Source organism: Pipra filicauda, unplaced genomic scaffold, assembly GCF_003945595.2.
Source record: "Pipra filicauda isolate LSUMZ 115617 unplaced genomic scaffold, ASM394559v2 scaffold71_size5581439_pilon, whole genome shotgun sequence".
Classification (NCBI taxonomy): domain Eukaryota; kingdom Metazoa; phylum Chordata; class Aves; order Passeriformes; family Pipridae; genus Pipra; species Pipra filicauda.
In genome coordinates this window covers 4,620,603-4,642,558 of record NW_024104887.1, presented here as the reverse complement: position 1 = coordinate 4,642,558, position 21,956 = coordinate 4,620,603, and the positions used below count along the sequence as shown (strand labels likewise).

Here is a 21,956-nt window from a genome sequence, read left to right as displayed (position 1 = left end):
CACGTCAGACCAGCTCTTCCTTATCTCATGGCTGAAGAGAACAAGGCTGTCCCTGCTCGCTCTGTCTTCCCCCTCCAACTGTTCCTACCACGAGTAACAAAACAAACAAAAGTTACTCTTCCCAAAACAACTAAAACCTAAAAGAAAGCCATAATAATATTTGGCATTTTTAATTTAGGTTTGTTTTATTTAAGTTTAATGTTAATTCCATGCTGTGTTTCAGTAAGAACAATACAGATTCTGTATCTGTGGCTCCAGTCAGATATCCAGTAGTACAAATTAGCTTCAAGTTACACATACTGAACAAAAGAGGTTGAGCGAGCGAAGGGAGATGGGGAGAGGGGAGGGAGAAAGAAAAAATATTGAACACGCATGCAGGCTTATCAATGCCACCTTCAATGCTAACCTGCTTGGAGGGAGAGTAAAGAACAGGCAAGAATGAGCAGCCACGGATTGTTGAACTGTTACCAGCACCATGATTTTTCAGCAACATTTCAGCAGTTTGGAAACTTTTTGTTTTTATACAGTAAAACCACTACAATGTATGTCCCAATGCAACCTCGTAACTTCAAGCTAAATACCCAATTAAGTTGAAACATTGGTATAAAATTCAGTTTAAACAGTTATAAAAAGAAAAAAAAAAAAAAAAGGAAAGATGCCACCACGTGCACACTGCCTTGGCCAGGACAAATCTCTGCCTACGAGTCTAAGGGCCTTCAGGTGTCACCTCCAGGGCTGATGGCAATGTCACCACAGCTGGCAACACAATACAGTAATGCTGAAAGAGCCTTTATGCAGTCCTGTTAGTGTCTTAAAGAACCTAAAAGCTGGCACCAGTAAAATCCACAGAAATTCACTCTTGCCTTTAAGAACTTTTAAACTGTGTAAAAAAAATAAAAATAAAGAAACCCAACAGGGCAGGAACCTAAATTCTGAGACCCAATGTAAAAGTCAGATTTGGTGGTTCTCAGAGTGACACTGAGGGTTTTTGTGGGGAAAGGGAAGGGTGGTCAGAGATGGGTTCTCTTGTTGGCCTTTGTGTCTCACTGGTTTTCATCTTCCACATCCTGCAGCGCTTCTTTATTCTGTTCTTCACCTACAAAAGTGGGTAAAAGTAAGGAAAACGTTAACTTTCACAAAGGAGACCTGCAGAAAAGCTTAACAAGCATCAAGAGATTAATAGTTTCATGCAAGCACACACTCACTCTCACACCCAACACTGCCAGTTCGGGAGTGAAGCGTTTCCATCGAAATTAAGCCTGGTAATCACCTCCACACCTCACCCAGAACTGCAGCTCAGGCCATTAGAACAAGGACTGTGAGGACAAACAAAACCACCACTGCTGAAAACTGACACCACACAGGTGATCAGTCCTGCTGAGCAAGAGCTGGATCCACGAGAAATCATCAGAAGGGCTGTGGATCAACATCCTTGGATCGGGAAACACCTTCCCAAAACCCTCATCTTTACTCCAGAGAGCACCAGGGACACCTACTCACTCACCACAGAAATGAGACCTAAACAGGTTTTAGAAATTAGAACTTTTTTCTGCTCAAGTCCACTCAAGTCTCAACAACAGCAAAGTACTTTTACACAGTACCACTGATGGCAGGTTATTACCAAAGGTATGAAAAATGTCTCTACTTCAACATGACAAGAAATCTTAAATGAGGTTATTAAAGAAAAACATTTAATGGAAGTTAATTTCTCTTGAAAAACAGTCAGTTTGGGCATATTCAACCAGGCTGGGACATGCAGTGGGATGAGGTCTGTCCACAAGGACTCCTGTAGTTGAGGACACTCCAGCTGCCCCAGTGAGCCCCATGCAACACCCTCCACCCAGCTTGGCCAAAGTTCTAATGCAACAGGGAAAGTTTCAGGTACTTCAGCTGGTGCCACAACACATGCACAACTCAGTTAATTGATAAGAGAGAAAGTGTTTTCTTTAAACTTAATCACAAGAGGTAGTACTCTCTCAAGGGCAATAAACAGAAACTAGCAATTAAAAACTTGATTTGCAATAAAGTCTAATCAAATGAGACTAATGGCTTCCAGCAGATAACCAGGATGCCTGCTCAGAGCATGTCCAGATTCAGGATTACCACCAGGTACAACACAAGGTAGATTGTAGAGGAGGTGGCCTAGGAACACAGGACATCTGACATTCAACAACAATAAAATTTATAGACAATATTATGTGACAGATCATTTAAGAGAGGAAAGCACAGCCCTAACCCAGGAAGATGATTAAAAGATCTGAGCATGCTCTAACCAACGCACTGAAGCAAATACCCCTCGAACAGGCCATCGTGAAAGTACTTTTCAGGCCCAAATATTCTTAATGTCCAGCTCTGCAGCTCAGTTCCCAGAGGTGTGGGTTACTTTGGATCTCAGTCAAGCACAGGGGCCCCGGGCAGGTGCCAGCCCTGGAAGGGCAGCAGGGCCAGCGTTGTCAGAGCAGTGACAGAGGCAGGCACGGTTAGTGACACTGACACCGAGCACCTCGTGGAGCCACGACAGACACTTACAAAGTAGAGTTTTTAGGAAATGAACAGTTGGACTTTCCTTTAGGAATCTATACAGCAGGAAAGAAGGGGAGAACAGGAATCATATGGAGATGATGTTACAAGTGTGGAAATCAACTCAACACTCATCTATGCCATGGGAAAAGCTACAGGAAAGGGGATGGGGAGGGCAGCAGCTGGGAAAGGCCTGGTTTTACAGAGCCATTCCCTACGACCTGCACAGCTGAAATGGAAAGAGGGGAAAGCTCAAGGTGAAAGAAAAGCCCTTTTCAAGTCTCCCCCAGTCCTTGGGAAACTGGTAACTGTGCCACTACTGACTTTATCCTTCACAGGCTCTGCCCATTTAGGGAATATGGAGTTCTGGAAGCAGCAGTTTAAACACACTCACTGAGCATATTGGCCTGGCATGAGGACATGAGGGAACTTAACTTTGCACCCGTGTCTAAACATAAACACTTTTTTGAGGGATCTGAAGAATTACACCCCAATTTTAAGTAGTTCTGCAGTAATTTTGTAATCATCATCTTTCTGGCATACATTGTAACCAACAATGAGGATCTGAAATGTCTATTTTCTATGTTATGGAGCTAATTATGAAGCAAGAAATTCCAATCTATATTTCTTTTTGCAAAAATCTAAAGAGCCTTATAATAATGTTGTGGAACTTCTACAAAATAAGAGATCCATGAGACACATCACCCAGCTCACAGGCAAACTAAGAGCTTTTGGAAGATGTTCTAATGCTTCTGTCTCAAACAGTGACCCTGCCCTGATACTGCACTAAATGGTTCCACAGAGCACCAGGGTATTTGGCTCCACTAAAAATATGGTCATATCTTAATTGTGGGAATTTGAAACACATTTCTTTTTCCCAGTGCCTAACCACAGCAAGGAAGGCACCTAATACCTCCTGAGGTGTTTAGAGAAGAGTCTGTACAGATCCCTCCAGGATCCATCCAGATGAGATAACCCCACATCCTTGAAACAAGGCCTGTGCAAGAGCCTTAAGCACTGGGATGTGGAACAAATTAGGAGCCAAGATCCTACACATTTACAGTATTCCCAGTTCTGTCAACAGCCCAAAGAGCAGAGCCAGAAGCTACTGAGTAACAACACTTCAAACCCACGGGCCCTGCAGAAAAACAGGGAGTCAGGAGAGAGTTAAAAAATTCTGCACTGGCTTTCAGATGGACACTACACCAATGGGGTACCCCCAGGAATGCTGTGTGGCCACCACTGTGCTTCAAGTGACATCTCACCAAAAAATGTAAGACACTCCTGTATTTATATGAAGTTCAGCAGGGATGTTTCAAACCTCTGGGCATTTGTGGGTACCCAAAATAGTTTAAACAGGACTGATTTTTTTTTTCCCCCCATCCAAAGTAAAAGTAAAGAAAGTCAGCTTTTTCCACTTGTGTCTGCAGGACACGATTTTTGCAGAAGTAAACTTGAGTTTCATCTTTCTAGATAGAGATAATATTTAATTCATTACCAGTAATCAGTGAAACAGAAGGTGTAACTCAAAAAACCTAAAATGAGTAAATTTATACTCAGCATTGCAAGTGAAAGTGTAAGAGCTGAAAAAGCCCATTCAATATGCCCAAGAAACCCCACCCAAATTTAAATACTATCAAATCTTAGTAATCAGAAACAATCCATGCCTCACCCTCTGGTACTGTAGGGGACATATCTGGCATTTTCTCTGGCAATAGCCCACTTTGAGTCACAACCTGCCATTCTGGCAGTATTAAAGAAAGTACATTTCCCCAATCTCTTTTCTTTTTCCCATGGCAACAAAGTATTTTACAAAACCCTTCTTCTCTTTTCCTTGTACTTAATCCTTCATAAAAGATACAAAAGTGCCATAAGGTGAGTGATTAGTATAATGGCAGCAAATCATCCACTGAAATGCCAACAGAAATACAGAGTGACCTGGAAAAAGGGGGAAACCAGATCACCTGCAGTGGTTCCTCCTGCACTGGAAGTTCACATCTGGTTGGAATGACAACCAGAGATGAACATGACAAGGAAAGAAAAAAATGAATTAAATGAAGTCACTGCTTTTAGAACAAACACAGATGCCAGGTGGGGAGCCAGTGTCAGCCCTATCACCTCACCCAGTGTTAAGGCAGGACGGAAGTGCAGGAGGGTCAATTATGAGGGAAGACAGAAGTAAATCATCAAACCCATCTGCATTTCCACGCTCTGTGTCCTGGGCAGAGGTTGGGGGATGCAGCTTTCAGAGCAGGATTTACTCACCATCACCCTGCATGTCTGAAGTCCATAGTGTCAGGTTATCACGTAACAACTGCATGATAAGTGTAGAGTCCTTATAGCTTTCTTCACTCAGTGTATCCAGTTCTGCAATAGCATCATCAAAAGCTGCTTTTGCCAACCTGTAAGGGCAGAAGAAAATCAGAATTAACAAGTATTTCTAAACAGAATCCAGAAGCACAAGTTAACACAAGTTAAGCCTTTGCCTCAGCACACCCATCCTCTAGTCTGGCTGTGTGACATCCACAGCTCCTCCACAAATTCTGGTGTTGTTTAACAGTGTTTAGATGTTCATTCAAGTATCTGCCATGTTAAAAACCAGTCACCTTCTGTGCTTAAGAAACTTTTTATTCAAGCACATTGGTTTATTAAAAATTTCTGGATCCTGACAGAGGTCTGCTAAAAGCTCAAAGGAAGTGTAATACACAACCTGCAGTGACAGGAACAGAAGACAAACAGTATTTGTTTCAATTATCACTTTTGGGCTCAGATGAGCCAAAGCCCTACGGACAGGTGAGCCACTGTCACTCAATACACGCTCACAGGAATTAGTAGCAGGATCCCTCCTACCCTGTGCAATAGCCAACGGGAAGAGGGGTAAATTAAACCACCTCACACCTTTGGCAGATTAAGGGCATGCACAGAGTTAACCTGGCAAGCTGCTGAACTGCCATTAGCTGATCAAATCAAGGTTATCACTGTTCTGCTCCTCATACAACATCTACTCCCACACAACCACATGGGTCTGGACTCATAAGAAAGCCAGCCCAGTGTTCCCACTGAGGAAAAGCAGTTACCCAAGCAGCAGCTTCTGGCTTGTTTGGTATTCACACAACACTGCCCCATGTTCCCAGTCACCACATACCTGCAGGCACGATCAGGAGAATTAAGAATTTCATAGTAGAATACAGAGAAGTTGAGCGCAAGTCCTAAGCGGATGGGATGTGTTGGCGGGAGTTCTGTCATTGCAATATCACTAGCAGCTTTGTAAGCCACCAAGCTATTCTCTGCAGCTTCCTTCCTGTCATTTCCTGTGGCAAACTCAGCCAGATACCTATGGTAGTCCCCCTTCCTGAAAACAGAAGCAGCAGGAAGTCAGTAATCCTCATTTCCCCAGCAGACACTAAATTAACGGCTCCGTTCTGAGGCTGGTGTTTATGTATTCACACACCAAGGACCCGCTGCTGAATTACTGTCTAGACAACACTGTCTTAGGAGCTGAGGGAATTTTAAACCATCACTACATGACAGTTGTCTGTCTGCCTTGTTTTCTTCTCTTCAAGAGCAGAGCAGAAAACACTGAAGCAGGGATGTGATTTCTACATTAGTAGCTCAGTTAAAGGAAATTGCTGTTTCTTACATCTAAGAGCTGCACAACAGTTTACATTAAGTCCTCGTGGCATTATTCCAAACATCATCGTCTATCCCAAACCACACGATGAGGACATGGCAGTCAAGAAGGGATATTGGTTAGACACTGCACTGCCCTCTTTCTAGAAGGTACAGTGGCTGAGTGGGCAGAACACACATGTACAGCTCCTGCATTTGTCTCTATTCCAGGCCCAGGAAGAGGTCTTTTCCTCACAAGAACATACTTACATTTTGTAATAGAAAACCTTGGACTCGCCAGTGTTAGCTGCTGGAATGAGGTGTTTGTCCAGTACATCCAGAATGTCACAACAGATTAACTTCAGTTCAGTCTCAACCTAGTAATGCAAATAAAACCACAATTCACAATTAATTCATAATTAAAAGAGGGGGCAAGGTTAGCACATAAGACTAAGAGCTATTTCAAAAATATCAAATTGATAACATCATAAAGTTCCAAAGAGGAATTTCCAAAGGGAGAAAAATAAAATCCAGCTCCTCCACAGGTGCACTAAGCAAAACAGTTCTGCACAATTAGTTGGCACACACAAGAGGCAAGGACTGATGGATGATGAAATGTGTAACTCAAGGATGGAATTATGAATTCCCCAGAAGACATCTCGCTAGACTGCTGCATTAAGTTCGTCTCAGGATGTAATTCCTTACTGCAAGGCTTGCACAACTCAATTCCTTACATTTTTGATCCTGGAAGGCTGCTCCCAAAGTGGCAGCAGTGAAGGGGACAATTTGAGGGTAATTAACACAAATCAGCTAAACCCCATTAGAACCCAGAGTTAAATGGCACCTTCAGAACAGATTTCTAGTGACTACTTGGAGGGAAAGCTCTGACAGAAGAGCCTGAAGACAAAAATCATGGAGTATCAGAACAGAACAAAGATGTGCCAGCAAACAGGAAGGTCAGGTACAACATGAAAACAAACTCCAGAGGCAAATGAAAAAGATAAAGTGCAGCAACTCAGTGAAAAAGCAGAAACCATCGACTCTACCAGTGAGATCTGTGGCCAAAAAACCAGTATATAAAACCTTATTTAAAAACAGATGCTGGATTTTAATAGTCAGAATTGAAAATGTAGTCACATCACCTTCATTTTTTTCTAGTTTCGAATACAAAGCAAGGGCTGTATGAGGTTAGGTTTTACCACAGAGAGTTTCATACCTGAAAGCAAAGAAACCAAGCACACCCAAAAAAGCTGAAAACCATCCTGACATCAATATTGCCAAAACCTGAGCCTCCCATGTCATTCCAGTAGAAGTGGTTGGTTGAGTGCAGACAGACACCTATTGCTGCTTTCTCATGATTTCACAGTAACTTTCGTACCTGCAGCTGAAGACTGGCTCAAGCTGATTTCATATAAAGTAGAGATTTTTCAAATTACAAGAAACTATCAAAAACTGTATGTCTTGGCTCACAAGAGCAGCCCCACGGAGTCCACCATCCCTTCCTGTCCTCCCACCCAAGCAGTTTGCTTTCCTCCTTTAAGCATTTTTTTTGCCATGTAATACTTTTATCACCATTCAGCTCCCAGACTGTCAGGGCTTGTAACCACACCAGCTAAAAAGGTGTTACTAAAGAGGTGTTAAAATTACAGATCCAAAATAAACGCCAAACTGGCACATACACACACACAGGGATTTGTACGAAATAACAGATTTGCAGAAGTTCCTTTAGATAAATTAATCAACAGCAAATTTCATGTACAAACAATGTCAGAATGCCCTGACACTCAGAGGAACAATCAGATGCTATACTTAAGAGTTACGGGACAAAAGCTTAAGGAAGTTGCTGAAATATGGTCACTTGAGAAGAATCTACTTCATATATTCTTGGGCTACAATATAAAACCTTTGGCCAGCAGTCAGTTCCTGCAAACTTCTTTCCTCTTGATCCTCTTTTTCAATGACTTCTTTTGCAGAGAGATCTTCAGCAAAACTGCAAAGAATTAAATCAGTTTCTAATCCTCTTTAGTTAAATAACCATACATGTACAAACTTCTATTTCATCTCAGACAGAGCTTTTTTCAGCTTTGCCTAAAGGATCAGTCACACAAGTTATCAGAGATCAGCTCCTGTCCAGAGCAATGTAAATGTCCTCACCAAGCTTAGTTTAAAAAGATTTAATACAAATCAAGTTGATTAAGAACAAAACAAAACACACGCACAAAACCCTAAAAGCTCTGGTACAAAAAGGATCTGTTCTAGACAGAGTGGCTTAGCAAGCTCTGCAAAGCAGCAAACCAGCACAAGAGCCCACACTAAGCCTGTTCAGAGCATTCCTAACAGGCAGGTTTAGGGTCTATCACCATTCCAGCTCCAAATATGACATCTGGGATTACAGAATCTGACCAGCAAGGAAGGACTGCTCACCCCAGTGGGTGCACAGAAGCTGCCCCAATCCACGCTGCCTGTCTTTATGTCAGTGCCACTGCCAGCTCGATCAGATTCCAGGCTGTGTTCTCAACTCTGCAGACACAAAAGCTTCTAAAACACAGGTGATCAAAATAAAACAAGCAAACTTATTAATTGCCAAACCTTTCTAAGAGGAGGGCATGGAGGAGAGAGCCTGGCAGGTGCCCCAAAATACAACCCAGGCTTAAGTCAGAGCACTAGAAACAGCCATCTGCCACAAATCCAGGGCAGAAAGGGGAAGGTGAACACCTGTCCTACGCTATGGGAATGGATTTGGTTTGACTGCAAGGAAGTGAACTGCACTGTGTGCAGCCACACACCACTTCATGCTCTCAAGGATGAAGAACACAAGCCCCAGTGGAGGGACACATGGCTACAGATGTGTTTTGCTACATTTATCTGAAGTGGTTTGGGGAGAGGCAAAGCCTGGTGTCTTCCATCACCTCTCTGTTGCCTGGTTGATGCTTTATAAAAAGGCAGTCCAGCCCTGCCCTCTCAACACACCATCCCTTGAGCTCTGCCTCAAGTCAGGCTGGTTGGTAGCTCAAAAAAACCCTCCAAACATCAGCCATGAGCTAAGTTATAAATACTGATGGAGACCAAAGCCATTCACACTCTCCTTACAGCAGATGCCAATCCATAATAAGTTCTCCCAGCAGCTCCTAACAGAACATGGTCTTCAGCTACAGACAACACTCAGAAGCCTCTTGGAAAAACTCCCTCTGGAGCTGAGCAGACACAGCCAGTGTTTCTCCAGCACAGAACCACATGCCAGTTCTCACTGCACTCCTCCACCTCAGGCAGCTGTGAGAGCTGTTCCCTTTAAGGATTTAACAGCTGAAGACACTGTTGGCATGACTGCACTTCAGTGTGGCCTCTCTCTCCTGATGCCTCAAGGACTACAGACATCTATTTCTTGCACCCTAGTCCAGCATGGCCCTTGTCCTGTTTATAAAGAATAATGCCTATTTCTAAAGTCCTTTCAAAACAAAAAACCCCAAGTCTTTTCACCATTAAAAGATCTTTGGCAGAAGACAGAAACCACCCACAAAATCTTGTGCAAAAGAACCTGGAAGCACACAGTGTGAGACAAATTTAAACAATCATTAGACAGCTATTGTTTTATATGTTCTGTTAGAAAGATTGTAGACATCCATCAAGAAAAGGTATTTGGGACTGTATGTAACTGGCAGTCTCATTCTATCAACATGCCAGCATAAAATTAGAAACTCACAACTTTAACAATTCCATGGAGCAACAGAAACCCTGTGAGTCAACAGAAAGTAGTCCAGAGCCATTCCTGAGAGAAGATTTCCAAGCCAACATCATTTCCATTGGTGGTAAATGAATCAGTGCCAGGTGATATAATAGACTCCACTGTTTCTCTGGAAGTGAAGATGTGAAACACGTGGAGGCACTTGTCCTCAAATAATGGAGATTAAGTCTCTGCAGAAGTGTGTGGGATTTGAATAGTATGGGAGCATGCCTGCTCCATGCTAAACCATCACTTAGGGAAGGGGGGAAGGGGAAACAACAACTCCCTGTTCTAATAGCTGAAGGTTTCATTAGCCCTTACCAGTGGAAGCCAAAGCTTGCTCCAAGTTCTCCATTTTAGGTAAAGCTGCACACACTGACTAGTCACCATGAAGTTATGTGGATCAATTTTTCCCCCTCTCAAGAGAGAGAAAACAGCAAGGCCCTGGAGGTTGTTACACGTGCAAGTTTCACAGCTGAGATGACCAGGACATCTTAGCATCCACCACCCCCAGGAACACAGAGCAATAAGAGACAAGGTAAAGGAGCCAGGAACAGCACTGAAGATCCTTCCCCACTGGCCTTTCAACTGTCCGGATTTTGAACTTTGTAGGGCAGAGAACTGGAATTGCACAAAGTGGCATTGTATGATCCAAAGCAACTTTTATCAGAAGTGGAAGCTTAAGAGCCAAAGACCTCCTTTGACAGGGTTAATAAAAATAAATGGTGGTTGGGATAAGTCAGGTTGGAAAGAATAAGACCTCCTGAGTATGTGCAGCCTCACACTTGAGTAAGCAGGGAAGAGGAAGCACAGTTCATATTCTTGGCAGATCTGCTGATGCACTGAGGGAAAAGCCCTCCCTCTCTTCTTTGAGTCTACTGCCCTTTTGAGTGTTTACACAAAACCACCCAACCTCTCCCCTTCACCAAGGATATTTATTCTCCAGATAAGGAATAAACTCCAGCCTTTCAGGGCTGTCACCCTGTCACAGGTCACCACCCCACAGGCAATGGAACACCAGGGCAGTTCATGGCAAGGGTACCAAAGCTGGACCGTAACTCAGTGACCCGGCGCTGTCAGACCAACCCCATCTTACCATTTGCCGATATTCCCGAATCATTTTTAATTTGTCTTCTCCACCTTTGTTTTCTTCTTTCTGTTCAATGCTGCTGATTATTCTCCAGGAAGCTCTTCTGGCTCCGATCACGTTTTTATATGCAACAGAAAGCAGGTTCCTTTCTTCCACTGTCAACTCCACATCCATTCCAGCCACTTTCTTCATTGACTCAACCATTTCTAGGAGGAAGAGGTCAGGCAATTAATTCTCACAGCTGAAGCATCTTTCAAACCATTCAATACAAGTTGGATGTTAATGACAGCTCATGAAATTAGGTTTCCTCCTCCTTTCATCACAGTTACTCCTCAATTTTACACGGAGTGTTCCAAACAAATCAATCAGCACGTACACAAAGGAAGTATCTGATGCTCATTTTAAGGCATTTGACAACAGTCCCCCAAAATTGTTTAAAGTTAATTTAGCTTTTGGTTTTATTTTTTTGGTCTTTGGTTTGGTTTGGGTTTTGTTTGTTTTTTTAACAGGAAAAAAGGATTTAGGAGCAAGAACATTTTTCCACATAACAATTTTCCACATAACAGTTATCAGGACAATCCTACAGCAATGTGTGCTGTTCAAAGTGCTTCAGAGGAGGCAGTGAACAGTGAGAAAAGCATGAGCAAATGTAACCTGGCTCTTGGCACTGTCAGGATAAACTGAAAAATTACAGAACGCTCTGCCAGTTTGTCAACTGGAACACGGTGTAACATGGTAATTAACAAAAAAATAAAATCCAGACTTGAACAGATGCAGAGAAGTATGAGTACTGTTAACAGGGAAGAGAGTCAAAGTTGCAAGAGGAACCTCCAAAAGAAAAATCTGGTGCTTGGAGAAGTAACAAAACAGTAATCCTGAGGGTACCCAGACAAACATATCTACCCATGCCAAGCAGCCACTTACACAAAACATGAATTAACTTATATTTATATTTCAAGCCTGTTGGAAATGACTTCTAAACCTGAAGTTAAAATGATTATTACCAAGTATACTTTCCTACACTCCTGTGGAAACAAAAGACTGAACTACTTAAGGAAGGTCATAATCCTTTCCTTACCTAACCACGTTATGATTGCTTGCAACACATTAGAAAAGTAGTGTTAAATATACAGTGAGAGCCAAGTATGAGACATGCAGGGATCAGTGGTGTCCTGCCACCCAGGGCTTCAGTTCATTCACCAGTTCAATCACCCTCCAGCTTCCAGAACTGGTGGGAATCCCACAGACAGGAAACATGACCATCAATGAACGAGACTAAGCCCCAACTACCACACCTCCTCAAGAGAACAACTGTTTCACCACTACCTGCCAGGCACAGAGGGACACTCAACTGACACATTTTGCTTCTGCCAAAAGTACAACCATGTGATTAGGCTGTGCCTCCCATAACATGATGCCCTGCTGTTCTGTGGCCTATTTCCCTTGCTCACTCATCATCCTTCCCATCATTTTGCCTCCTTGTGTTCTGCTGTGTCATGGCAGCACAAGCAATGGCAAACTAATGAAGCTTAACTGTCATTTTTTCCCCTCAGGTGTCAAAATCACAATCTAAACAGGCATAAGCTATTTCAGCAATGGAGACTGTAGGCTCAATCTTCTCCCTGGTAGGAACAACGTTATCAGTCTCCAGCAGGTCTCCACATGTGCAGGACAAAATTTTATAGTGGCTCCCAATGGAAGTGGGGAAAAAAAAAATCTCTACTTCTACCAGTAGATTTTGCTTCTCCACAGAATCTTCACCAATCTGAAGATATTTGGTCTAATTCTTACACTTTAATCAAACACACATGGTTTTAGATATGTAGCAAGTTTAACTAACCAAGATCCCATCAAATCTGAAATTATGAAAGCCAAGGGAAACTGAGTAACACTAAAACCTTCTCTGAAACCTGCAGGTTCCTGAAGAAAACCACACTTTCTCAGGGACACTTGCAACCCTGTACTCTGACACCACAGAGCAACACAAGAGGGTACAGAAGATCCTGCCCTTCTTTAAAACAGTTTATATTACTGTGTTTTAAGCACTGGGATTAATTACAGAGCACTTTAGTCATACCACTGGATGCACTACAATGCTTCTATAAAAAACCTGCTTCTCAATGAAGTGAACAAAAAACTACTCACACCTGTCTCATATAATAAACGATACACATGTAATAATTAGTCCAGAAGTGTGGAGGTTGAGAAACATGTATGATAACAGCTTCCAAAATCTTCTGACTGTATCAGAAAATTGCAACAAATGGGGGAAAAATGGGTATGTTTTATCAACTCTACTACAGGTCTCCTTCTTTTGTAGAGGAATTTGTTTACTGTGGAAATTTAAAAGAAAAAATGATACACAGGACTTGCTGTTCCCTGTAAAGGAGTATCTGATTCTCAGAGTACATTCAAACCTATCATTACAGATCTAATCAACGGCTTGGCTTCTGCAGGATTTTATCCATTACTTGCCTAAACATCTTGAAACAAAGGTCCAACACCCCTGTGCACTGGGGGGCAAATCCAATACAAGCTGAGCAGTAGCAGAGGCACGTCCACGAGAAGCACCTCTGTCAGTACATATTAGCCCTGCTCCACCTCTTCAGTCTTCTGCAAAGGTGGTCATTAACTACCCTCTTGTACAGCCACCATAACCATGGAAACAATGGAGCCAAAGGAAAACAGCCACCTGCTCAGAACTACCGGTGTCATAAACCAGACCTTATCACCCCAACATTTTTATGACTGACTTGTTAGTAAGTCAAACATATTCTTTGCCAAGTGACAGCCACTGATAACAAGATGCTGGGGGATGGGGGAAGCACCTGAGGTTTTCTTCATTTATGCTGAAGCACAAAACCCTCCAGCTTCACCAGCTCCTCATACTGGGTACACAACCTCTCAATACAAAAGCAATTCCTGATAAAAGGAACTGAAAGGTCTTCTCCTCAAAATCTTAATCCTAAATTAACTACACAACCACAGATTAGAATCCCACCCATAAACAAGCATCTTACCCAAAGAGAAAACATTTATCAGCATACCCACAAAGCTGTTGGAGAAAGGTTTCCAGTTGAATAATGAGCACAATTTTACTTACAATACAAAAGTCTGGGCTGATATTTCAACAAGATAAAATAATATTATGCACATACCTTGGCCTCCCACAGTAAAGCCACAATCCAGCCCTGAAAGTTTAAGCCTGATGTATAATCTTAAGAACTCTGGTAGTAAAAAAGCAAGGGGACAACATATCTCTATCTCCTCCAACAGAAAACTAACTCTGTAGAAAAACAAAGCCATCTATGCCTGCCAAGAGAAAAAATGTTTTATATTCTAAGTGCAGCTTTACCTATCTGGAAGTTTCCACAAGGAGGTGAAAAGCTGAGGGCCCATTCAAGACAAAACACAAGTCTGAGATTACATTTCAAAAAGAGGGATTACTGCAGTAATGACAACTCACCCAGAGCCGCTTACACTGCATGATGGAGAAAGTGGTGTTATGCAGACTCAAAACTGTAGTTTAAGTGTTAAAGTTCCAGCCTGTCAGTTGATTGTGGCTGTTGACTTATTATGCTCCTGTCAGATCATGCCACCACCAGAGCAGGAAATCCCAAAAGTATAAACCGTGGAAGGAGAGGGGAATATTCTGGAGAATGACTCGCCCTAGATTTATATCCTTCCCCAAGCACTTGCTGTTGGTTAAGAAATAACACAATAAACGGATATTTGGTCTGATCAGATTTGTATATTCTATTGGAAAAAGGCATTTGATTGTGACTCCAAACAACTGCCTAAGATACTACGAAACTAAACCGATGCCCATGCAATTTTTTTTAAAGTTCCTTCATTCTGCTACTATGATTAAAATGCTGGCTCCTCACTGCAAACACTGCTGACTCCCCTCCAGCCACTGCTGAGTACCAGGAGGGACACACACGCACAGCTTGTAAAGCATAAGGGGTTTGGACAGTGGTCACCACCATACTGAGAGCTACCTACAAGGGGTTTTTAAAATCCCAAGGTACTTGGCCTGGGATTGGGGTTTTAATGTCAAAGACTAAGAATAAGCCTTACTCTAAAATGTAAAGGGGAAGTTTACAAGCGTTGAGAAGCACATGTTTGATAAACCATTTACCAGCAGCCAAGCTACAGGATTTGTACAAAGGGCACAGCTGATAAGGACTCCTACTAGGTCACAAAATAATGACTGCCTCTCCAACAGAGACAGATGGGAAACTAAGTATTTGTTGCTTCTCAAACTGCAGAATCAAAAAAAAATAAAAAAAAAAGAGGAACTACAATGTCCCTGTGTAAGGAAATACAGAAATGGGAGATGTACAACAAATTTAGAGGAAAGACTAAAAACCTTCCCAATATAGGATGCAAAACAAGAAACAGCAGACCCTATCAAAGGAATAGCCACTATCTGATAGTTCTACCAAAATTTGTGCTTGTAGCAGAAACCATCTGGCCCAAATAAAGGCTGATGCATTGAATAAGAGCTTGTTGGGGTAAAACTACAGTTTTGCAACCTCTAATTGAGGCATCACATAGTGCCTGAGTCTCCCTAATGGAGATGCTACAGTGTCAGATTGTTTGTTTTACAAAGCATCTCATTATATAGTGAACAACCCCTCCTCATCATTTCCAACATATACAGAATCTACTTCAACCTCACTGCTGAAATAACTATCCCTTGCCACCACACACTGGTTCATCATTACTCCAGCAGGAACAAGAGCTAGAAAATCTCTCAGTGGTGTGCTTCACTTCCAAAAGAGGAACTACTTCAGTGAGAAAGCTGGTTGAAATAAGAACAGAAAAAGAACTTGTTGAGTAAAGATGGGATGGAGATGACTTGATGGTCATCACAGTCAAATCAAATGAACCTTAGGAGAACCCAAAAGGTAGAATTCTTAAATATTTCTGAAGAGTAGCAGAACCACTATCTTAACTCTCCATTAAGACTTCAGTAGCAGCAGCAGAACATCAGAAAAAGGAAGCTGTGCTTTAAGTTTAATGCTTTCTATTCCCCTTATCTAAGGGCAATAAAGCAGACTGAGCTCTTTAAGTTTCTAAGCTGTTGCCCAGTATCTATTTCAGCATATCAAAAGCTAAAAGCTGAGTATCCAGTGTGCTGTGAGAACGTGATGAACACAGGAGAAAAAAAAAGTCTTCCCACGTGTCCACCATAGATGATCATGCACCATAACCAGTATTCAGAGAAGACGTAGTACAAGTATTAGTCTTGTACTTGTTCATTCTTGCAACGAACAAAAGATGATCAGCAACAAGTCTCAAGAACTCAAAGTATCTGACCCTAAACTGTAATCTCTCAGTGAAGTCTTTACCAGCAGCAGCAAACACAAAGTGGCCAGCACTGTTAATCTGAGAAGGGTTCCACCAGACACTCAACAGGAACTATAAAACCATTAACCTGACACTCACCAGGGGTCAAGTTAAAGGGAATTACAAAAAATACCCTGAATGAGTGGGTATATGCATAAACATTATGCTGTAGAACCTGGTCTTCTGTAAACTCAAGTAACGCCTCACAAATCTACTGGAATGCTTTGAATGAGTCAAGCACATGGACAAGGAAGACATGATTGAGATAGTCTACCTGGATTTCCCAAAGGCATTTGACAAGGTCCCTCACCCAAGGTTCTTTAAGGAACTCAACTGCCATGGGATAGGAAGGAAAGTCCTCACATGGATAAACACTTGGCTGAAAGACAGGAAACAGGGTATGAATGTAAGACTGAAGAGTTCAGAGCAGAGAAAGACCACCAGTGGAATCACACATGGATCTGTGCTGGAATCCATACTAACACTTCTAAGTGATCCAGCAAAACAGAAGCAAATATTGAGTACTGACTCAGTAGTAGCAGCAAACTGCTAAGAACAAACACAAAAGGAACTGAAGAAATAGGGGCAAGTGTGTTTTCTTCAAAGAGTGATGACTGTAACTGTGCAGACTAATGCCCTCAGATTGCATTCCCCAAAACTGCAGGCCTCCACCTGGCATCAGTGGGCTTGATGAGTTCCAGGAGAAAGTAGGTCTCATCCTTCCATCCATCAGGAACTCTTCTTCTAAACACTATTACATTGCCTGCACAAGGTTTTTCTGTTCTCTTAAGAAATCCAGCATCTGGCAAGGAAGACTTAAGGGATGGTTAAGCCCATCCTGCAGCTCACAGGGAGGTGAGTGGTTGGATGGCTTTCCCCCTATCCCTATCAATTCCCTCGTGCCAGCTCAACACCTCTCTGACCTCTCAACTGGCTGATTCAGGTCACCAGCTCAGACAACAACTACTCAGGGAAAAAAATTAATCTTGCTCTTCATTTAGAGAACTGAACTGGTTCTAAGGCTCAGACCAGAACCCAAATAAACATGAAAAGCATTTCACACTCACCATCACGTACAAGCTCTATGCAAATGAGTATAAAAGAACCTAACAGGTAGATTCCAAGAAGTTAAGACAGCCAACAGGTTAGGAGGAAAAAAAAATACAAAATAATACCCATCCTGCACAGTGGCTTTGATTATTATTTTGTGGACAAAGCAGAGGGTTATGCTGCTATTCCTTGTGTGAAGTTTGTAAAAGCTTCCCCCACGTGACTGTGTGACTCTGCAATACAGTCCTACAAATACACCTGGACCTTCACACACGTGGAGAAACACGCAGGTTAAGGCCAAGTTATCCGAGCAACTGTGGTATGTTCTACATAATCCTATGAACCACCACAAGACCTTCTTGCAACAAGAACATCATTTCTAAGTCATGACTATAATCTCTTCAAGCTGTCGACATAAATAAAGAGGGTTTCCCCAGTATTTCACCTCTAAAGACTGTGCCTCATCATACACATTTCTGCTACTAAGTCATCTTCTGACACAAGTACTCAGTGCACTGGACACCAATTCATCTTCTGGGCTCCTTGTAGAGAAACAAACCATCCAACTGTAGAATTTTGTCTCCTTTGGTTGCACTTGGTACCTCAGGAAGTTCAAGAAGGCCATTACAGACAAAGGCCCTCTCCCAACACAACTCCTCACCATCACAAGTCAATTTGTGTCCCAGTATGTACAAGTGTCACTCAAAAAAATTAAGTCTTATTCCTCCAACACTGTCTTGGCCATGTAACTCTTAGATTCCCACAATTATTAGGGATATGCTGAGATTTGATTGCCTTTTAGCAATTTCACATCTACCCAAGCCAGAGACAGTCATACCCCACCCACATCACTACAACACTAAGACTTCTGACAGACAGGGTAAGTGATGAACATTAACTGGGGGAAAAACCCAAAAAACTTAATTGTGCTTGACATTTGGTTGACACAGACCAATCATCTGCAAACTGAAATTAATACACAACCTAAAGTCTAGTTTCTTACTTAGTTTATTGATTCTTCATTAAGCTCTAAGCTGAAAAACTGCTACTATGAAGATTTTTCTAAAAGGGGTTCAAATCTTGACTTGAACCCACTGCTGCACACACTGCTCCCATAATAAAGACACATTTCCCTGACAGACAATTTATAAATACATAGGGTGCTGTACTGGGAGTCCAGAGATCTGTCAAATATGGATGGGTTGGGTTTTTTCCTTACCTGTACCTTGACCTATTATCTGGTTTTCAGGGGAGAAAACCCCACCTATTTCACCTCACCTTAGTCATGTACTTCAAGACTTGCAGTACAAAGTAGCTGTTTAAAGTATATAATTTTTTTAGTCTGATTAAAACAAAGATGTTACTCAGCTTCAGCAACAAGGAACAGGTTTCAACATTCAGCAGCAGTCTACAGCAATCCAGATCCATCCTCTCGATATAAAGAACTCAAATGTTAGGATGGTAATTTCACAAGCCAACACAATCTTACTTACTCCAATTGTTTTCCAAAAAAGGAGACCATTTAGAGTTATATATTATTCTACCAATGACAATGTTTGAAGGAATAGCAGTGAGTGAGATTTCTCACAAAGCTTCCTGTACTACAATTAAGCTTCCTGGCATTTTGTGATTTGCCATGACATGCCTAAGCAGATCTGTGAAGATATTAAGAGATTTGGGTGTCTGACTATCTCCAGAGATCAGGGTTTAAGTGCTACTTACACTGCAAAAGTACCTAGAAAGTTGCCCTCTTAATCTGGGCCAACACACTGGGGACAGTACAGATACAAGACTAGATTCCCAACCATTCACAAATGCAGTTCCCAAGGCTTCGTGAATTCCCTAAGTAGGTCAGGTAAGTAACACCAAAGAAGCCACAGTTGGATGCCCACCATAAGTGCTGCTATAAATGCCATGAGCTATACATAAATAGCAACCCACCACTCTTAGTCTCCAGGAGAAAGAAGATGGCACAGAACCTGACACAACCTAATGTTAAGCACAAAAAATTGTCAAACTCGCATTCAAATTACCCAAGGGATTTGTGTTACCACATATTTGTAGACAGTACTTACCATCACCTCATTTTATATGTGTCAATTAGTAAGTGTGACCTCATGGTTGTGTATCTCTAAGAGTGAACTGAGGAGCAAAAACGAAGTTTTGCTTAAAACTTACATTTTACCATACTGCTTCCCAAACCATTCTGTTCACAGAATTATTCAGCTATGATCTTGGCAGAACTGCATTATTTCATATAAACAAGAACAAATTATGCCAATAATTTTTAATTGTTTCAGCTGAACAAGAACACAGAATTAGATGATAAAACAGTATCTACAGTACATTTTCTTCCAGGCCATGGACACGAGCAATGTGAAGATGCATTCAGACTTGGCATAATTAGAGGGTGCACTGTAAATATGTTTACCCAACTTGATTCCTAAAAACTCTGCAAGTCTAAAACCCACAGCAGTGATTTAAACAAGGCAACTTTAAGTTTAGTGCTCCCTCCTAAACTGTAACAAGTCTCATTACCATTCAGAAGCAATACAGCAGAACGAGTCTACATTTTGCTCTAGGCAGCTTGTTTAGCAAACATTCACAGCACTGGTGGAACCAAAAGTCCATCAAGGGAAACGCTGCACCAAGGCAATAATCCCTACTAATCAATTTTTATTAGTTGACAGGAAGTTTGCATTGCAGATCTGTACCATGGGGGAGAGTCTGATTACCTTCTAAAGAACTGATTTACTGCTGACTTAAGAAAACCCCAGAAACACAGTAATGCCTCAAGAGCTCCCAAGGATGATGAATTCTCCAGGATGTTGGCCAAGCATCCAACTTGGGTTTCCACTCAAACCAAAGCCAACACTTCCAGTTGCACTGACTCATCCATACCAGGTGGAGAACCCTTCCCTCCTGCACTCTTACTGTGGAATATGGAACTGCATGTGTCCCTCTGTCTGAGTCAACCACACTGTACCCCAATACCTGGGTTTTGGGAGGGCATTTTTATTCCTGTAAGTCCTTCAGTTATTGTGGAAATTGCTTGACTGCTCTCATATAGTGGTATTATTTGTTCTACCACATTTCCCTATCAGGACTGTAACTTAAAAGAGTCTAACTTAGGCCTCCTTTTTGTTGTAGGTTCTATTTTCCTCTCCAAAACGTGCATTTTTCAGATGTTCTGCGATGGTGTCATCACAAGTTTTCTACGCATAACTCAGTGAAAATCTGTCATTTGGTGAAACCTTGGTCATGTTGCCTATGAAATTTATGAACAGAAAGTATCTGGAGTGTCTTCCTACCTCTAAATGAAGTGTAACTGCATTCCCACTTTCTACATGGAAGGGTGTTTATTTCACTTTAAATGAACAATCATAGCTCTTGGGCCAAAGTAACAGTCCCAGATGAGTAACACCATAGAGAAAATTAAAGGCCCTTTCTATTCTATGCAAGGGAACCATGTTTAAAAGAACAGTTGCAAGACAGACATTTTTGGGCCAAGAGACACCACCCAGGGTTGCCAGTTCCTCCCCTGTACCCATTTTTCCCCAGATATTAAACGATCAGGTATATTTAATGATCAGGCACAGCGCACAAGCTTAAAAAGGAAAAAGGATGAAAAGAAGGTGCTGGAAAAGCAAAACGATCCGTAATAATTTCTACCACATAATGAGAGCGTACGCGTTTTCTCTGGGCAATGAATCACGTCCCCGATCCCTGCAGGGCGAGCGCTCGCTCTCTCTGGGTTTGCCAGGGGCAGCGGGGTCTCCAGCCGGGGTTGAAGGCAGAGAAGGAGGCGCAGCCCCGTCCCCCGGGACCCCAGAGGAGCCCGGCGGGCGAGGGGCCGCGGGCCGGGCCCCCCCCCATGGGCGTTGTCTGCGCCGAGCCGCCCTCGCCCCGCGCGGCTCGGCCGGGGGAGCGCCGGGCACGGCCCGCACCGACCCCTCAGAGCCGCGAGGGGCAGCGGGGGCTCTTTGTGGGGTCCCCCGAGGCGGGGGCGGCTCCCCGGCCCCCCCAGGACTCGCCCTTCGCAGCCGCCATTTTATTCCCGGCTCCTGCCGCCACCGCCCCCCGCCCGGGGCCCCGCCCCGGCCCGAGACACCCCCTCGCCCGGGCCCCCCATCCCCGGTTCCACCGGCCCCTCAGGGGCGCTCCCCGTCGCCATTTTGTGTGCGCCCCCTCCTCCGCCCCTGCCCCCCCTCCCCCGCCCAGCCGCCATTTTGTGGCCGCTCCCTCTCTTCCCTCTCCCCTTGGCCGTGCACGGCCCTCCCGGAGCCCGCGCGCTCACCATCGTAGCGCTCAGCCTGCTCAGCCAACTTGGCCTGATAGACGAGGTCCTCCCGATCGTCCATGTCCTGCGGGCGGAGCGGCGGCGGGGCGGCGCGGGGCGGATGGCAGCCGATGGGTCCGAGGGGCTCGGCAGCTACCAGCTCGCTGCTCTCCGGGCAAATATGGCGGCAGCGCCTCCTCCCGCTGCATCCGGGCACTCCCGCGGGCGCGCGCATGCGCCCCGCCGCTGCCATGGCAACGGCGGCTCCCTGGCAACGGGCGGAGGGCGGGAGAGGGCGGGAGGAGGGATGAGGGAACCGGGATGAGGCGGCC

General features: G+C 43.4%; 1 protein-coding gene across 1 annotated transcript; it reads right to left on the bottom strand.

Annotated features, from left to right (window-relative positions):
• Positions 1 to 159: 159 nt before the first annotated feature.
• Positions 160 to 21,840, bottom strand: YWHAE (tyrosine 3-monooxygenase/tryptophan 5-monooxygenase activation protein epsilon). The gene is made up of 6 exons (XM_027725913.1): positions 21,643 to 21,840; positions 10,947 to 11,146; positions 6,400 to 6,506; positions 5,666 to 5,872; positions 4,786 to 4,922; positions 160 to 1,096 (listed from the first exon to the last, which is right to left on the bottom strand). Exons 1-6 carry the CDS (start codon positions 21,704 to 21,706, stop codon positions 1,044 to 1,046), a joined length of 768 nt encoding a protein of 255 aa, XP_027581714.1. The 5' UTR covers positions 21,707 to 21,840; the 3' UTR covers positions 160 to 1,043.
• Positions 21,841 to 21,956: the final 116 nt, after the last annotated feature.

What these genes read in the sequence shown, in the direction of transcription:
- YWHAE (XM_027725913.1), bottom strand. Translation starts at nt 21,706, where the DNA reads ATGGACGATCGGGAGGACCTCGTCTATCAGGCCAAGTTGGCTGAGCAG. An exon ending in TCTCCTGATCGTGCCTGCAG is followed by an intron (nt 4,923 to 5,665) that starts GTATGTGGTGAC and finishes CTGCCCTTACAG; the next exon opens with GTTGGCAAAAGCAGCTTTTG. An exon ending in TTCAGACATGCAGGGTGATG is followed by an intron (nt 1,097 to 4,785) that starts GTGAGTAAATCC and finishes CCACTTTTGTAG; the next exon opens with GTGAAGAACAGAATAAAGAA.